The 19,644-nt window shown below is 33.8% G+C and overlaps 1 protein-coding gene across 2 annotated transcripts; it reads right to left on the reverse strand.

Moving 5' to 3' along the window:
- Positions 1-4,895: 4,895 nt before the first annotated feature.
- LOC131631953 (ubiquitin-like-specific protease 1D) lies at positions 4,896-18,887 on the reverse strand. 2 transcript variants are annotated; one of them, XM_058902716.1, is made up of 14 exons: positions 18,321-18,887; positions 18,045-18,099; positions 16,609-16,703; positions 16,264-16,520; positions 15,333-15,381; positions 15,087-15,175; positions 14,959-14,991; positions 14,762-14,857; positions 13,356-13,446; positions 11,153-11,250; positions 7,518-7,640; positions 5,913-6,027; positions 5,610-5,717; positions 4,896-5,425 (listed from the first exon to the last, which is right to left on the reverse strand). In XM_058902716.1, the coding sequence occupies exons 1-14, from the start codon at positions 18,609-18,611 to the stop codon at positions 5,210-5,212; spliced, it is 1,716 nt and encodes a 571-aa protein (XP_058758699.1). In that variant the 5' UTR covers positions 18,612-18,887; the 3' UTR covers positions 4,896-5,209. The 2 variants fall into 2 exon arrangements, with proteins under 2 accessions (XP_058758699.1, XP_058758698.1); XM_058902715.1 differs by having other exon boundaries at positions 16,264-16,523.
- Between the last annotated feature and the right edge of the window lie 757 nt (positions 18,888-19,644).

Genomic DNA, 19,644 nt, shown 5'->3' on the forward strand with positions numbered 1-19,644 from the left:
AAAAATATCGAAAAAATAATTGTAATTAGTTTTTTTTTTTTTTTTTGATGGGGAATTGTAATTAGTTACTACAGATGTTAACATGGAAGTAAGAAACAACACACCTAGCTCGATTCCTAAAGCTGCAAAGAATGCAAATTTCAGGAAAGGGAATGGTGTTACCCTTTCTATTAGGAAGATCCTAAAGTCCCACATTGGCTAGAGATAGAGCTTTCAAAGAATATATATAGAGGGACACTCCTCACCTTACCAACCGGTTTTGTAAGGTTGAGTTAGGTCAAACTCTAATATGGTATCAGAGCCTATCGATCGGACCATGGGCCGCCCACCATTAATATCCACGCACCAAGCCCAAAAAGAGTGCTGGGCGTGAGGGGGTGTATTAGGAAGATCCTAAAGTCCCACATTGGCTAGAGATAGAGCTTTCAAAGAATATATATAGAGGGACACTCCTCACCTTACCAACCGGTTTTGTAAGGTTGAGTTAGGTCAAACTCTAATACTTTCAGCCTCTGTCACTTGTTTTTGAAAATGTGAGTAATCATATCGATATGTCAAATATAAATTCTTATTCTCCCTCCCGTATCATATCCAATCATTTTATTATTAGCATTTTTTTTAGTTGTGACAAATATTTGGGTTGACCTTATCTATTTTTTTTAGGAGGATTTCTTAATCCACCTTATGTTTTTCTTACTTATCACGTAAAATTCTAAAAATGCTCCTCAAAACCGGAAATACATCTCTAGGATGCACCAAAACCTTAGAAACCTGGATTTTTATGGAAGAGACTTTACGTAACAACTTTAAAATAACCAGAATTACACCTACAGATAGGAACCAGAGATGCATCTCCGGAAATATCTCACATTCATATGAATTTTAAAGACTTATTGACGTTTACACGCAGAAACAAATCAGGAATGCACTTACAGGATAGAACCGGAGATGCATCTCCGGTTTGTATTGGAACATAAACACGCGTTGTCTCTTCCCCTCCCATGGTTTCAGAAATATATTCAAAACCACAAAACACACTCAAACTCTCTCAACCCCATTGTGTCAAAATCATCTCATTTTGCAAAAAGTTCATCAAGAATCATCAATCATCAGACAAAGTTCAGTGTTCAACGAGATTGAAGTAAGATAAATCATCCCTTGTAAGTTATTTTTGAGATTTTTAGAGTTAATGTAATTTCACCTACAAATTGTATTTTAGGGTCTAAAAAATTCAATTTTTTATAGTATTTGCAAGCTTAGAAGTCATAATAGACGTTTTAGAAATGTTGTTTTTACGATTAATGACCATTTTTTGAGGTCTTGGTGTCTGAGCTTCTCCATTGACAAAGCTGTAAAGTTGCAAGCCGTACCGGAGATGCATTTCTAATTTTGTTCAACGTTTCATCAAAAACCAAAACTGCATTTCCGGTTTTATCTTGTCTGCATTTTTCAATTTGTACTGAGCTTGATTCTTATTATTGACGTTTGTTTCGTTATTCTACAAGAGTAATGGCTTATGAGAGAGCTTCTAGACTGAGACATGGTAGGCTTGCACATCACGCTTCTGTGCATAGGGAAAGGAGTCAAGCGTCCCAAGCTTCTGCATCTGGACAAGCTGTGTCAGATGCATTTACATCTTAGGATGATCCTATTTTTACACCCACTACATCTACCTCTCGTAGCATGAGAGGTTATCCGCTTCACTCCCCGCCTCCGTCCTCCCGTAGACACACGTCGTCACCTAGTGTGTTTGAGGCAGGAGAGACATCTGGCTCTCATCCGATATCGGATGTGACACAACTGAGGCATAGCTAGAGACACAGACTGAGGCTCCTGAGACACAGCCTGAGGCTCCTGAGACACATCTAAGGTGTTTCGGAGATGCACCTCCAAAATGATGCTTGAGTTGTTAATTTTTAAAAAAAAAATTATTTGCTCTTCTAATTCCTTCCCTTAGAGTACTAATATTTTTTTCTAAAGAACATGGATGACAACCCGAACAGAGTTAGAATCGGCAGGCCAACCTAAACTGTTTTCGCTCGGCGTGAGAAAGTTGTTGAGCAGGCTGAGAGGGTCGCGAACATCGTCGAGTACCGCGCGAGGAAGTGGAGGGACCATCCACTTCTGCTCCCATGAGTCGTCTATCCTGTGCGTCCTCATCTAGGGATAATTAGGAGAAACTAGAGGAGGGACATGTTCCTACACACGAGGAGATCCGTGTTCCTGCACCCGTGCATGTTACCCTGGTTTACCCAGGAGGACCCTCTGACACCTCCTTCTTGATCATGTCGTCTGATATGTTTTCAGTGGAGAGGTATATTTTTGTATTACACCTCCATCTGGATATTAATTTTTATTTTACAGGAACGGACGATACTAAAGTCTGTGAACCACGCTCGTAAAATATTCACTATGCATCATCCTATTATGAATTGGTTCAAGGATGTCATTATTTCCTCTGGACTTTCAGGACTTTGTTGTTCCGGTTACAAAATCATTAGCCACGGAATGCATGGGACACTCTTAGAGAGATGGCATAAGGAGACGTCGTATTTCCACTTTTCAGTTGGAGAGATGGCGATCACTCCGAATGATGTTGCCTGCCTGCTACACCTTTCTATCTGAGGGAGACTCCTTAACCACTCCCGCATCACTCATGATGTTTACATTGAGTGAATGGTTGAGTATTTGGGTGCTCAACTGGAAATATTAGTTGAGCAGTGTTCCTCGACTAATGGGGCACATGCGAAAGTCTCGATCCTGAAGGATCTTTATCACGACCACCTTGTTGTGAAAGTTGATTCCAAGAATGAGGGTGATGACTTATTTGTTCAGTATCACCGTCAGTGTGCTTTGTGGTGTTACCTCATGTACTTGGTTGGCACGTCTCTTTTTATGGACAAAAGTGCTAACTACGTGGATGTAACATACTTCCGATACTTCATGGATTTGGATGTGGTGAGGGAGTGGAACTGGGGGGGCGACTGTTTGGTTTACCTATACCAAAAGTTGAATGAAGCCTCTAACTAGAGGACAAGGCAGCTCACAGGATCTTGCACACCGCTAACGGTACCTTTCATTCTCAATATTAAATTTATTTTACTAATAATAATTTTTTGTTACATGTCTCTTATCTGTTTTTCAGGGATGGATCATTTCTCACTTCCACCGCATTCGTGGATATGCTCTTGATCTTAACTATATGGAGGAGATACCAAGAGTTTTCATGCATCTCCCCCACAGAGGGAATCAGGTTGTGTTGTCGTTTTGGATGTATCTTGATTGGACTATTCATGATGACATCCTATGGACGTCGTTTCGAGGATCACAGAGAGATTATCCCATTCGACTCCATCTCTTTGTACTCTGGGTGGCTGACATATGGGACTGGCACTATGGTCAAGTATTTGCCGGAGCGGATCCATGCTTCAGTTTGGCTATGTTCAGATGATACTCAGATCTCCATCTCATACTGCTCCCGACACCATTGTCCGTCGGAACCTCGATGACATCTTTGAGTATTGGGAGCATCATATGGTGCCACATGACTATCGGTTGATATAGGCATCCAGTAGTTGGCATTATGTAGAGGGATATGTGACATGGTTCTACATAATGTCACACTCTATCATGACACCAGATGCTCCTGGACGTCCACCTAGGTCAGCTCATGAAAAGAATTTGAAGAACCAGCAAGCCCAAGTTGATCATGCCACTAATGTCTTATCGATCTGTCAGTGAATACAGACGATTGGGCATGAAGCTTTGGACTTAGGGATCATTAAGAGGGGCAGATCTGAGGCGGTGGACATCATGGAGAGGGTGGTTAGCGAGGCAGCGAGTGTGTTGGAATACAGGAGACAGGGGGGCCATGGGGGTGAGGATTAGGCATACACAGTAGGCTATGTTTTTTTACCAGAACAATTTATGTATTATATTTTACTATTTTCAGAACAACATTTTGTGCTTATTATCGTTTGATATTTCTTATCATTTTCTGTTCGCATTTTTATTATCGCAGTAGACTTTGATTAATTTTTAAAAAAATCACCTCTTTTGATGAATTTTTAAATAAATAAAAAATCACTGTTAGAGGTGATTTCAGATATGCATCTTCAAAATACCTTTCAAACGCATAAAGTGTATTTTCAGAGATGCATCTCTGAAAACACATCTTTTATGGTGTGTTCGGAGATGCATCTCCGAATGACATTTTGAGGTTTTTAAAATTTTTTTCACCACTACAAGATGGAAAAAGAAATTCTCTTTTGAAAATGTGTTACACTATTACAATGTAACTTAAGCAGTTTGTTATCACGAAATGAAGGAATCGAAGAGAATATACTCCAACTATTAAGAGACACAAGTGATGTTTTTAGGCCTAGAATTTTAACAGCATTAGTTGGTGTAAGTGGTGCTAGAAAAAGTAAAGAATTTCCATAAATATGCTTGCGAATTTATTTTAGAAGTATATTTTCAAACTTTTTTTTTTTAAATGAGTGTGTGGCTCAGTTAAGCATGTACATTGCCAAACAATTTTTTTACGAAAGAAGGGTGTGGCTTACTTACGCATATATTTGGTGTATTTGACATTCCAGATTTATTCTGGAAATACATTTCCAAACATATTTTTTACAAAAGAAGGGTGTGACTTGCTTAAGCATATATTTGGTGTATTTGAGGTGTCCGGAAGTACATTTCCGGATTCTATGGGCAATTTTGATTTTTCACTAGGGTGAGGAAACGATACTTAGTGTGCCTTAAGAAAATGGGCCTTACCAAATAGCACCATACCATTGGGCCTGTTATAAATTTGGGAGACATCAGGGTGCTGCTAACTGTTAAGAATCCACATAAAAACTTAAAGTAACATGTTGAAATTAAGGCACCTAAAATTGAAGACTAAAAAAAGTTTTTTAAAGTATAATTCTAGCAGATTCACTTTAAATCCTATAATCTACTGTCATCAGTTCTGTAATGTTTCCTACTATACATTTAGAAGGAACTCCTAACCCATAATAAATGGTTAGAAACTAGACAAATTTGACCCTTATTTGGTCATAAAATGCCATCCACCTTTTCTTGTATAGCAGGCTATTGAGCTATTTAACAGACCAAAAAAAACTTCCCATCCAAAACTACCGGCTCAGCCGGTGTCTGTACACCGTAAAAGTATCAACATCAACTATATGGACTATCAACAGATTGTTCATTCGATCACGAGAGAATCGCAATTCACGATGCCATCTTTGATTGAAGAGTCCTTGACAGTCTCGTCGCATTCGGTTGCATCACCAGCAGATGAAGAAGAAGATTCTGTGATACCATCAGGCTTGATTGAACTGTGTAGTTCTGTTACAAGCAACTTGTGGATTTTCGCTCTCAAACCGGATGCCTCTTCAGGTTTGAACCATTTCTTGCTAAACTGTAAATTGACAAGTCTCAATCAATAAAATACATCATTTGAACTGATATTGAGCTCTATTGTTTCAGCTTTTTTAAAATAATTTTCATAGTATTACATAATGTTAAAAAATTTACGAAGAATTTTAATAAATCATTTTTGTTATAACTTTTTTTAAAAAATTTGAAATAATGTGTATTATTACCATTGCTAAATTTTTCTTTTTCAGTCGTTCGGGTGCTTCTTCCATGAAACGCTCGATGAAGTACAGTACAAAAAGACCACAGTCATACTCATTCTTCTGTTGGGGAACCTGGAGCAAAAACACAAAATGTGACATTCTGTAGTGGAAGAATGTTGAAGTGTAGGAATCTGTTGCATATACTAAAAGGTCATTCATTTTAAGAACAAATGGTGAAATTGGATACATCATCTTCAAACAAGAAACGTGAGTAGGAATTAATCTATCAACAGTACATGAATCTAGATTTACAATCCAGAAACTTACCCTCATGACTTCAGTTTCAATTCTACGAGAAAGAGACTTCCATATTCTGTCTGCAATTGGAACATCGGAAGACACGCATTCCTTACTCAAATAGTTCCTTTCTTCTATCAAATAGCTACATCACATTATTTGACATCATTAATTTATATGTTTAAATCAAATATAAATGTCTATAAACAGTCACCAGAACATGACAAGATAAATGAACTAACAAAGCAAAGTTGTAAAGAATTAGACTGGGGATCAACCTAGTCAAATGTCTGGGCTACAGACCAAGTGGTCCAGCTCAAAGTCAATCAGTTAAAACAAACTGACATATTAAAATATGGGTTTTACCAGGTCCAAATCATGTCTTTACCGGGCTAATCAGGTTTAATTGAAAAATTGTCAAACACTTCAGATATATTGAATATGTTTAATAGAAATCATATTTTAGTATCTTAGTTTGTCTCCTAGGATAAGTTTCTGTTGGTTTCGATATTACTTGATTATTATCGTGAATTGTTTTTAGATTTCCCTTTATGTTTAGATTAGGAGGACTTGTATCCTTATAAATTACAAGGGTTAGAGTTTAGTCTATTGTATCAAGTTTGTATCAAATTAATTCATATATCTAAATCTCATAACTTCAGCATTATATCGAGAGCCTGGTTAGATCCTCTGTGATGAACAACTGTTGAGTTCATCTACATCATCCCAATACCTCCAACGAAAACATGTCATGCGATCTCTAAGTCTCCCGCACATTGACAGAGAGAGACAATTTCAAAAATCAGTCACGGTCTTTGCCATGTGAGATGACATCCGGTAATCTTTCCGGCGCCATTTTCACTTGCGGGTTACACCACTGCAGTCTGGATCTATTTCCAATCTTGCTTTGTGATTTTGAGACACAGAAAGCCACTCGGTTGCATCAACAACCCTTTTCCAACGTGTGTCTCTCATCCATTGACCCATAACGGCTTCCTCTAACACTACAAATTCTCCCAGGGCCTCTCCAGCTTATTTTAGGGTTTATCTAATGGCTTCTATTCCCACCGATAATCATTCCTTTGGTGAACTTTTGTCACAAATAAATCAAATTAGCAGTGACGTCTTTTGCCGCTGATAATTATTCGGCGTGTAACTTTTGTTGATTTGACTCACTAGCCAACACTTTCAAACAATGACAGACTTTGTGAGGCCCTATTTAAGTATGGTTTAACCGTGATAAATGTTACACCTGTGTGGTAGTTCACTTTGTCCGCCCTCAAAGACGGCTCTGTGTTTTGCATTAGTTAATTAGTCCATACAGTTACAAACAAAAGAGAATTTTAGGGATGTATTTGCAATTTAGATACATTAAGGAACTATAATGACAGGAACCTCACACATTCAGGAACCAAAATGATTGTTTACCCAAAAAGAAAAATAGTAGTTCTCAAGCAGAACTTTGCAGCATCACTTCAAAATGAAAAATTTAAAAATTAAAAAAAAAAAAAAAAACTGATAACTATGACAAACAATTACTTTCAAGTTTCAAAAATAGTTTTAAAGATGTATAGATTACTTTAAATGACAAATAATTTGTAGTAGAGGGAGTAGCAAACAATTCTCTAGTCTCACCTTTTAATGTTTTCAAAAACTATTCGACTAGAGTGAAGCCCCAAAGAGTCCAAATGAAGTATTATTGGTCCAGATTCATCTTCTTTGTCCGGAAAACAAATAATGCTCAAGCTCCAATGAAGACTGGCCATGCGAAACAACACAAGAAATAATTCCATATATCAGTAGAGGTTGTGAGCATTTAATTTATATATAAAAAACAATGATCCTTCTGTCGAATGCAAATATTGGGCAGGAAGTATATAGTAGAAATAAAAGCACACGCAACTAAGTATAAGAGTTTATATCTAAACAACCAATATGCTTAATTTATTCGTCTAGCCAGCTTTTCTGTACCCAATATTCTTCGAAGAGTAAAATTAAAAACAAAAGTATATGCACCAACAAGGATAAAAGAAATATCCAAAGATAAATAAAAACAAAACAATAAAGCATTTCAATCGTTATAGCATCCACAAGAAGCCCCCTTTGTGATGCTTGGGGCTGAAGAGAGTGGGTACTGATTACTGGTGAAAAAGATGAAGGACAGAGAAGCCCCTGCAGGCTTGTAGGAGGAGGTATACCCAATTGAACCAATTCACTCTGGAACAAGAGAAATTCAAGATTAGGCGTGCATGTAAATGTAAAGTTGAGGAAAACTTAAGGATTTGTATGGGAGAGGGGTTCTAGAAGGGAATGGAATGGAAGGGTACGTGATATTTTGAAAACCCTCCAAACCCCTTCTAATGTCTTTTCAGTTTCCAAATGGGAAGGTTTACACCCTACCTTCTAAACAAGGTGAGAGATAATCCTCCTTCCCCCTCCTTCTTCTCTTCCTTTCCTTCCTTCCCATCCTAACTTCCAAACACATTCTAAAAGAACTGATTGGAACTACTATACCAAAAAGATGCACCTAATTTTAAAGAGCTCGTGGCTTAAAAACTCTAAAGTTAAGCATGTATGACTTGGAGAGATAACCCTTCTTCCCCCTCCCTTTTCCCGTCCTCTACTTCCTTCCCAGCCTAACTTCCAAATACAATCTTATTAGAAAAGAGGGTTTACTATTCTATTTTATTCTTCAGCAATAACTTCCTTCCCAGCCTAACTTCCAAATACATTCTTATTAGAAAAGAGGGTTTACTATTCTATTTTATTCTTCAACAATATATATATAGCAGAATTACAACTTTAACTCTCTTTAATTTTAGGAGAATATCATTTTAATAGAAAATAGGATAAAAATTAAAATAATTATAACAGTAACCACACAGTTACTCCAATACCCCCCTCAAGTTGCTGCATAGGTATCTATCATGTCCAACTTGCCTACAAGATGCTCAAATGTAGGCTTAACCAAGCTTTTGGTAAGAATGTCTGCAATTTGTTGGCTAGAGGTGATGAATGGTAGACATATGAGACCGGCATCCAATTTCTCCTTTATGAAATGAAGATCTATCTCAATGTGTTTGGTCTTGTCATCAAGTGGATTATGAGCTATGATAATGGTTGTTTTACAGTGTCAGAGTATAATTCCAGCGGAAATTCAATTTTACTTTAACTTCTTCAAGGACTCTGTGGATTCATAATCCTTCTCAAGTACCTTGAGTCATACCTCTAAATTAGTTTTCCTGATATTGATAAAGCAAAATATTTTTCAACCTTCAAGATCACGGATATTCTGACTGTCAGAAAGTTTGTGATCTTGAAAGTACATTCAATATATTGATATATTGATGTGTATGGATTTTATACCTTATTCATTTTGGGTTGTTAGTGAAAATGTTTGTGATCTTGAAGGCTCAAAAAGCTTTTGCATGTCAATATCAAGAAAGCTAATTGCTTGTGCATGCAATAATGAAACAGTCCTATTATATATCTCATGTCTCTGGAATACGCTTGCAGTTTAAAATATTCAAAGGCCAAGAATTTCTATGAAGAAATCTCTCTCAAACAACCTTTAGCACAACCTTTTCCGGTGCATGCAAGAGATGAATCATGCATGCTTTTACAACATAGATTCTTGATATCCCATACACGAGGAATGTGAAACTAGCACATCACACTGTGGCCTGATTCACATCATGGATGTCCCAGATGTAGAGTCTACAAGCACTGTAAATGTACACCAGCTTTTTTGAGGTTGAAAACTCACATGCAACTGCATCATGCAGTACAGGTAACTGTTGGAAATTTTGTTCAGGAAATATGGCATGGAAAAACGGTGTTATTTTCTTCATAAAAAAATTTGGCCTCTGTGAATATAGTACGCTGCCATCATATATGTGGATATATAATAAAATTATTCCATTATTGCATGCACATGCAATTAGCTAATATTGATAATGCAAAAGCTTTTTCAAACTTCAAGATCACGAACTTACGAACTTTCTGACTGACAACCCAAAATGAATAGGGTATAAAATGCCTTTGGCACTCGTCAATATATTGAATGTACCTTCAAGATCACGGACTTTCAAGATCACTAACAGTCAGAAAGTATGTGATCTTGAAAGTTAAAAATGCTTTTGCATTTACCAATATTTGGAAAACTAATTTAGAGTTATGACTCAAGGTATTTGTGAAGAATAGTGGATCCATGCATCCATACAGTCCTAGAAGAACTTAACAGTAAAATTTGAACTTCCGCAAAATTATAATCTGACAGCAGCTATCAGCATAACTCATAATCCAGTTCATCACGACATGACCAAGCATATTGAAATTGATCGTCACTCATGGTTACTCCAACAATTCTAAAAGAATTGATTAGACCTACTATACCATCAAGATGCACCTACTTTTAGAGAACCTGTGACTTATGAACTCCAAAGTTAAGAAGACATGTGATGGTTTATAGGGACATTCTTCGATTCTAAAGGAATCATGGTCTACAACTAGTGTCTAAGAGGTACCTCACCCATGAAAACATGGTTCAAGGACAAATCTCATTTCGACGCTAATAAACATCAGACATATGGGGTAGAAAAAGGTGACAGGTGCTCATTGTTGTAAAATATGAAACACAATTAAGGAACGGCTTCTGGAGGACTTAGGAACACACATAAGTGAAATGATTTCATATTAGAAAGAGAAAGATTCTAAAGCTATATGAAAAAGATACATCTTTTCAAGAGTCCATAAGTAACGAACGAGATACATCTTTTCAAGACCTCCTTAGAATATTTTGGTTTGTGAGGATAGTAATCACTTTAGAAAGGAATCTGTTTATTATACCTCCAACAATGAACTAAAACACCACAAATAATATACAAAACGAACATAGAAAATGATATATTTTTTTCCAACCTCTAATTCTAGTAAATCATATTTTGCCATCCACATCCCAATTCATTTTCTACTTCTCTAGCTAGTCTAAGTTGGGTCATACTAACATGTATGACCTAAGGGCATTCTTTAAGGATTCCAATTAAAGAAAAAATAATTCTTGGAAATATAGCTTAAGGAGGTGAAACTATAGCTTAAGTATTAACACATGAATAAATGTTACTTCAAATGGTGATCCTTTTCTAAAATGTGATACTATTTTTTCCTTCAGATGATAACCGAATTTAAAATAAAAACACAAAAATAACTTCCCACCATTTACAAAAATTAACATCTACAACAGAAGCTTCAGTGCTACCAAGAAAACTTACTCCTGGTGTATTGGAATCAAAACATATGCCTTCTGAAAAATATTTACACCCTTCCACCACCTTCTGAACTTTGCAAATAATGTATCTCGGTTACTTTCCTAGATATTGCAATGGGAAGTGAATTAGATATAATATAAAATAAAGTACAAAGAGAAGAAAATGTGAGAGGCACAAGAATTAGGTCAGTTTGTTTTTAACTTTAAAACAAATAGATTTTTTCTTTGTATTTTTAAAAATGATTTTTATAAAAATATTTTTTAAAATATTAAAAAAAAAATTATTTTTCATAAATTGAAAGACTATTTTTGACATTCTAACATATATAAACATAGTCAACTCCACTTAATGGGGATAAGGCTTAATTGTTGTAGTATAGCATAAATATACATTAAGATTAAAACATAATCCAAAACACAATTTTTTTCAAAAAGATGTATGTCAAAAATAATTTTTATGAAAAACTATTTTAAATAGCTTCAAATTTAAGAAATTTTTTGAAATTTTGATATCCAAAATTTTTTTTAGTAAAATGCTAAAATACCTAAAATAATATTTTAAGAATAATTATTTAAACAAATTTTTTATTTAGTAGTTTGTTAAAAAAAATTTGTAAATTTTTTTTAAACAAAAATATGTAACACTAAAAATCATTTTTAAAAATTATAAAAAAAAAAAAAAAACAAACGGGGCTTTAACTCCAACAACGCATTTTTAAACTGAATCAAAAACACATCGTAGTTCATAAACTGCACTAAATCAAACTACATTAAAGGTTTACAATATCTACTTCAATAAAAATAGATGGTTTCAACTCAATTTAAAACCAATTTAGAACCCGTTTGCATTTATAAACTGGTTTATAATCAATTTGCCTTTATAAAATAGTTTATAACCAATTTGCATTTATAAACCAGTTTTATATTTAAATTCTTTTACAACCAATTTTTTTAAACTTTTTTTTACTTAAGAAATAAAATAATTTGTATTTTAAAAAAATACATATTTTAGAAGAAAAAAAACTTCTGGAAAAAAAATTATATTTTCAGAAAAATACATAATTTTTCAGAATAAAAATTTGTTTTCAAAGTTTTTTTTTAACTTCCAGGAAAAAATATTTCATTAATTTTCAGAATTCTTTTTTTTTTAATTTCTGGAAAAATACAATTTCTATTTTAAATTTTTTAAGTAATATTTTTCAAAACAATTAGTTAACTGTTTAAACTAGTTTTTAATTTAACTAAATTGTTTATAATATGTGGTTCAGTGGAATTCAATTAGGATATAAGGTTCAGATAACCATATTTTAGCAGATCTTAGACCTAAATACCTATACACTGCACAAGAAAAAACATCTTTTATCGCACTTTTATTTAGATTTGGTATGCACGAATATTTTAACTACTTTTATTTGAACCTCATCATCAAATTTCTAAGTACTAAATCTGTTCACATAACATCTTTTATCACACTTTTTTTAGATTCGTTATGCACTGTTACACGGGCCTTATATTCTGTAAAGCAGAAAGGGCAGTAGTCCTAAATACCTACATACAGCACAAAAAACAACAAATGGAAAATTCCAAAAATATTATACATATATATAAATAAATACTACTCCCTCCGTCCCAAATTATAAAACACATTGGAGAAAAACTTCATCTTAAATTATAAGTCACTTTACAATTCCAATGCAACACTAATATAATTTTTTCCAATATACCCTCTATAATTTATTACTCTTTCTTTTTCATACTCTTTAATTTTTAATTTTGCTTTACAATGTAAATATTGAAGAACATTTTGTAAAGTTATAGTACATCATTTCACTTTTCCATAAAGTAATAATTAAATTTATTAATTCGTGTAAAATGCCCAAAACATCTTATAATTTGGGACGGACGTAGTACTATTATAAGACCAGATATGTTGATTGTTCAATGATTCTAACAAGTAAATTGTCTCTTATAAATAAGAGCAGAAGGAGTAGTTTCTAGTGCAAAAGGAGAAGTTTTAGGGTAAATTTTAATCTCAAAATAAACCTCCAAATTACCAAACAAAATACACATTTAGTAACACAAAGAAAGGCAGAACAATCAACAGCTCGTTAAATAATAATGGTCAAGAGCTTGCTTCCTCAGAAAACAATCTACATCATGCACAATTATGATTAGAGCTATGAACTCGTAGGAATATGATTAAGTACCTTGCAGGAAACAGCTTCTTTAAGTTTCTTGTAGAAATACGTGTTGAAAAAATGGTAGTCTGATATTGTCGGAGATACATGCTTTAAATATCTAGGCAATACAAAATATCATAAATAAAGAGCTCAAGAACTAAGCAGGCAAAACATGTCCAAGTGTGATTAATATTCTGCAGAATCATTAAAATTTTCAGCATCACTGGCCCCCCAAAAGGGACTAAAGAAGTGATAAATGAATAGTTCAGTAGATAATAACAGTAAATGGAAGTGCATGGTTAAATATTGAAGTTCAATTCAGAAAAGGATCAAAGATACACATTTACAAGACCCTTCCAAATTACAAGATGTATTAACTAAGTTTTCACAAACATACTCCTTATTAAATGGAGGGAATTAAAAGACCAGTCATTCGTCCTTTCTATCTTGAATAATTGAATGATGATTTTGAAAAGAGAATGTACATTGTCGACAAATTAAATGTAAAAACAAATTTTCTTAATTCTTGTGTTATTGTATATAGAGCAAGGTTGTTAAAATCTCGATTTAAAACCTAAACTATATATATTTCACGTTTCTAAGTCACCATTTTGTGTTAAATCACAAGTAAAAAACTTTATATGTAAAATCGTATTCCGGAACGATTTTAAGTGATTTAAATCATTCTTAAATCGGTGAAATCGTGTAAAATCATGTAAAATCATTGGATTTTACTTTGTTTTTGTCAAAATTTATAAATCACATTTTATATTTTTCTCTATGGATTTTTAATTTTATTCACATTCATATTTTGGTTATAATATTAAAGAATCTTTAACATTTGGAGATGGATTTAATCAAGTCGAATATGAATGTTCTAATGAAGATGATGTTGCAAAAGGATTGAACTTTTGATTAAGTTGAAGATGAAAGGATTTGATTTTTTGAACTTGAAAAACTTATGAAACTATTGTTTTTTTATAATCTTTTGGATGTTATTTTTTATAATTTAGTGGATAATTTATGTAATTTGATACAATTTTGTGAATATTACACTTTATTATGATGATATAGTATATTTTTGCTTTATAATTAAGTTAAAATTTTAAATAATTAATGCATTTAGAATATTATATAAGCATATATATATATATATATATATATATATATATATATATATATATATATATATATATATATATATATATATATATATATAATTTTAATATGAGATAAACTCTATGATTTTACGTTTCGATTTAACCTAGGTAAAAACTCGATTTTAACAACCTTGGTGGTGGCACCAAAACATGTTATGAGTTTGAGGGTAACAAGAGAAGAAAGCAAAATATTGTGTTTCTCTCTTCATTGCAAAATAAAAATACTCAAAGGAACCTGCAAGGGGAAGGCAGAGAAAGGGCCATTAGACTTACCGAATGTAAAAGTTCATGATAGTTGATGTCAAGTAACCTTCAGGAGCAAGGCATTCCATATCGTTGTAACAAACTTCAACACACTCAGGATCATCTCTGAGCATCGCAAAGCAAAGTTAAAAGGACAAGCAATGCAGACTATGCACAGAAAACTATGGTTGAAAGACAATGTTCTAATATTTAATCTTGTGAAGTACCTTGACGGAAAATAGATCTTAGCATCTTTCAAACTGAAAAGGAACACACAAATCAAATAACACTAAAAACTTCATTGGCAGATCCATAAACCCTAAATAGATGCACAAGTCAAATCATATTCCCTTACTATTCAGGAGCTTTGTTTTCTGTTTTCTCCGGAATATGAGGATCGTCACTGTCGTCGCTGTCGTCATCATCAAGCACAATGGGTTGACCCTGTTTAGAACATGTAATATATAACATATCACTTGTAAGTAAATAAGGATGCTAGAAAGATGTGTCATATCATATTATCATCATAAAACTGCTAATCTGCTTGGGACTTGTATAACTAACAGCTACCAAAGTCTATAAGCTATGCAAACAAACACACCTTCCTGGACCTTGAATCATCTGACTGAACTGCCTGAAATGCACCCTTACTACCAGAGAGGAAAAAGAAAACAAGAACACAACATTATCAACAATGTAATCAATAATCTAAACATTATCCTTCCTACTTAGTTAGAGCTAAAATTAACAGTAAACTCTGTCTGTCACCATCTTCAGCTTAAGAAGAGAAGGGTGAAAAAAAGGAATTTTATAAATGATTTATTATTGCAAATTATGGTGAAGCGAGAATACCTTTGAACACAACCATAGTAGAATAGGAGTGAGAACAGAATTGTAATACATAATACATTAATACTTCACATCTGATTGAGAAAATCGTAGATGCACTGATTCAAAGATAAATAATCACTCATGACTAAATGAGGTAAATATTTCAATGACAAAATCACACAATAATGCTATTCAAAACGAGGGGAATGAAAAACCATAAATTTTATATGAAAATCATACATTGGCAAACACCCATTAATTTTATGAAAAGGAAATAAGCAAGATATTATATGTAAAAGCTAATAGAAAAATTGAAAGGATGAAGAATGCTTCATCATTGATTCAAAAGAGAGAAAATCTGTTACTGATATTTTGGTAAAGTTAGTTACCATAGGTGAATTGAACCTATTTATAGAAAGCTGTGTGAGTATGCACTGAGTATAACAAACTCAGTGCCAGCTCAGCCAAGTGTAACTAACTTACACACATTCAAACAACCTTACTAAACCTGCTGCAACTCACTTTATATTCCTATAAAGCAGAGTTGCTTTATGCTACTGCTAGTATTCTCTAATAAAAGTCAATTAGCAATTAGAAATTAGCAATGGCACATGAAACAAATAAAGTACATAAATAACCAATACCTAAATCAATCAAAAGGAATGAACCAAAAACCATAAAAAGATACATTTTTCTCTTACTCTTTTGAGAAGTGTCTTGATAGGTTCCTTGTAATTGTCCGTACCGATAAGGTAGAATTGCCTCGGCACCTTTTATCATTATCACTAAAAGTACCACGTTTGGAATGTTTGCTCGAGAATTGAAATGGCAGCGGTTTTAAAGATGATCGATGTCTCTTTCTTTTTTTAGGTTCTCTATTGTGCCGTACTTCCTGGCTGCTGCAATGCTGGAAATGCGGCTTCTCGTTGCTAAATGCATCAACAGTTGTACAATTAGTCTGCTTTATAAACTTAAGTCAGATACATTATATCAGGCAAGATAGAAAGTAAAACACAGTATTTTACGAATGATGCAAAGGACCTTACATTATCTTCCATTTTCTTTAAAAAACAGGAAGCAAAAGAGGGTTTTGACTGTTGACGAGATGGCAAATTCTCTTCTCTCGATTTATTAGACACACCTACAAAAGCGTTAAGCTTCTTATTATACAACAAACAAGTAATTAAATCACACATTGCAGCCTTCTTTACAGATATATCACACAAAAACTCAGGTTTCCGATGTTGAGATTCGCAACCTAGAAGTTAAAAAGCTAAATTCCTCTTTTTTCCAAGAACGAACAAAAATTATGTGGTAAGCTGTGTCCAAGATACTTTCACTTTTGTTACCAAAGAGCCGCTAATAGATAAAAATGAGATGAATCAACTATTTCAAAAGCTAATTCATAGGTGAAGACGCATGAGTGGATTTTATCTCATGAGCTAGCTTGGATAAACCTTTTCCAGAAACATTAAAGGAAAAATATAATTTGAAATTATCTTGCAATGTTTGTAAATCTTATAATAGATAAGGGAAGGATAGTCTCTCAACTTGAATGAGGGAGGGTGTACTTTTTCTCATAATACAAAATCTCCGTCCCTTTCCCTCAAAACTCCCAAACAAAGCTAAGTGTTTGCCACATAAACACTCAGTTGATAAGCACTTAGGCTCTATTTGGTTGTGGGGAAGGAAAAGGAGGACTTTGAAGATAAAGGATTGAGGAGAGGAAAGGGAAAGTGGTCCCCCATCTTACATAGATGTTACTCTTTCTTCTTTAGATCAAAACTATCCCATTCGGAGGAGCTCAAAAATTGTATAGAAGAAGGGTTTTGAATCAATTTTCAAATCCTTCTCTTCTCTTTATAATACTCTCAAACCAAAGAAAATATTACTCACAAGTATTATTCTTCCATCCTCTATCAAAACACTCTTCCAAATGAAGTGTAATATTTGCCTTCCTCTTGTCCCCTTTAAATCCCTCTCGGTCTTTTCCATCCTAACTCTCAAAGAAAGTCTTAGTGTTTATTGAATTTTTTATTTAAAAGCACCAAGTGTGACTTTCAGGTGGTGTTTTCAAATAACGGCTTTGGCAGCACTATAACGCCATAGCATAGCGGTGTTCAAACAAATCGCTATTGTTCTACAATACATAGGTTAGTATGAGTGTGAACTGTTATACTGTTGCCAAATAGTGGTTATAACATTGCACTACATATAATACTATCATTATCAAGTCTAACAAAAGAAATCACATACCCCTAGGGTCACTATCATAAGCAAATTTGACTTTTTTTTATTCAATTGACAATTGATGTATCTATCCATATATAATTCAGATACATTAGTTATTGAATGAATAAAAAAAAGTGAAATTTGCGTATAATAGTGATCTGAGGGTGTATACTCTAAAGTCAAGCCATTATAGGTAGCACTACATAATTTCATGCTTTTTAATTTTAATCTTTAAGTACTAAACTCTCACCAACAGAACTTGAGCTCCCAGTAGCTTGTCCTTGCTTCTGCTCCTCTTGAACTTTCTGTTCTAGATAGAAAACCAAATGACAAACAAACATGACATTAGCAACCAAACAAGTCCTGCAAAATCAATCATCACAGAAAAGCACCAACAGAATCTAATTATGAAAACAAGAAACGAAAAAAAGCAATGTAGATTACCAGAAATACAAATTTTCTAAAATCAATCAATGCGAGTAAAAATAAAACTAAAACTTAGAATTCGCATACGAATAAGCAGAACCTGCGGACGAGGGTTCATTTTCCGTTTCTGAAACTCTTCTTCATAAAACTCAATAGCAGCGCGGAGTTTGCTCCCGCCGTCCGGCAATTTCTTACCGGTGGTTTCGAGAAGCTGCTTCTTCCTCTTAATATTTTCCTCGAGCTCATAATCTTGGAGACTATCCAGGTCAACATACGGCGGAGGTTTCTGATCGGGAGCCTTAGGCTTCACCACGAGTTCCGCCGCCGGCGTATCATGGAGCGTGTCCCAGTCAAGCGAGAGAGGGAGTTTCTGCTGCTGTTGTTTCTCCATGCCCTCGGATTGAGAAAACGGTTAGGAGTATGAGAATGATCACGTGCGTGTGCGTGCGTGTGAGTGTAAGAGAGAGTTTGGTTCAGAATTCACAAGCCCTAGAAAGTGAATGTGAGTAAATTGGAGAAACGGAAATCAAAATGGAGGCAGTGCCGCACAATCTGCGCGGTAATTGCGATTTGTGTGCTGCACTGCGTCAAAGAGTCATTCTCTGCCTCCACCTAAGGTTTCATCTCTGCTTACATTTTACAATTTTATGGAGTAAGTTAGGGATGACAATGGTATTCACCCTTTAATTAAAGTTTTTTTCTTTTGATAAATATGACTTACTCTTATTAAAAAAAAATTAAAGGCCTAAATAACTTTTTCTTTTTAGAAGTAGTTGTAACGTTTAAAATAATTTATATAATATTATATATTTTTATAATTATTTTTTTTAATACAAACTTTTTATAAGTGGGTTTTTTAACCTATGCCCTAGAGCACAAGTTAGTATTATTATCCCGATTTTAAAAGAATGTGTTATAGAATATTCACATTTGTTCATGTCTTCAATTCTTACCCGTCCTAGAATTTGGGGTGTTTATTGTCCAATTCATACAACATTAGATTGATTTCTTCCTTTACAATTTGTTTAAATTGTTTTTAATTTTTTCCTTTTATGTTTCAACCAAATCAAATCAAATTGATTTGTTTAGATTTTTTAGATTTGTACCATGATGTTATATTATATTCAATTAATGAATATATATTAATATTTACTCAAGTTGATTTGGTTGAGAAGGGACACATGCGGAACACAATATTCCAACATGTGTGCAACATTTGGCTTTTATTCGGCAAGTCAATGTTGTAGCATTTTTGGAGCAAAATTCTGGTTGGGATTAAATATGATTTGTTGCTATTGTTTAGCAATACATTTGTGTGATTTGTTTGACAACTGTTTGAAGAACAAATCAATTTAAATGGGAATTTAAATTTAAATTTGATTTAAAAACAAATTATATCTTTTGTTGGAGACTTTTTTTGGAGC

This window comes from Vicia villosa, unplaced genomic scaffold (genome assembly GCF_029867415.1).
Source record: "Vicia villosa cultivar HV-30 ecotype Madison, WI unplaced genomic scaffold, Vvil1.0 ctg.000888F_1_1, whole genome shotgun sequence".
Lineage (NCBI taxonomy): Eukaryota > Viridiplantae > Streptophyta > Magnoliopsida > Fabales > Fabaceae > Vicia > Vicia villosa.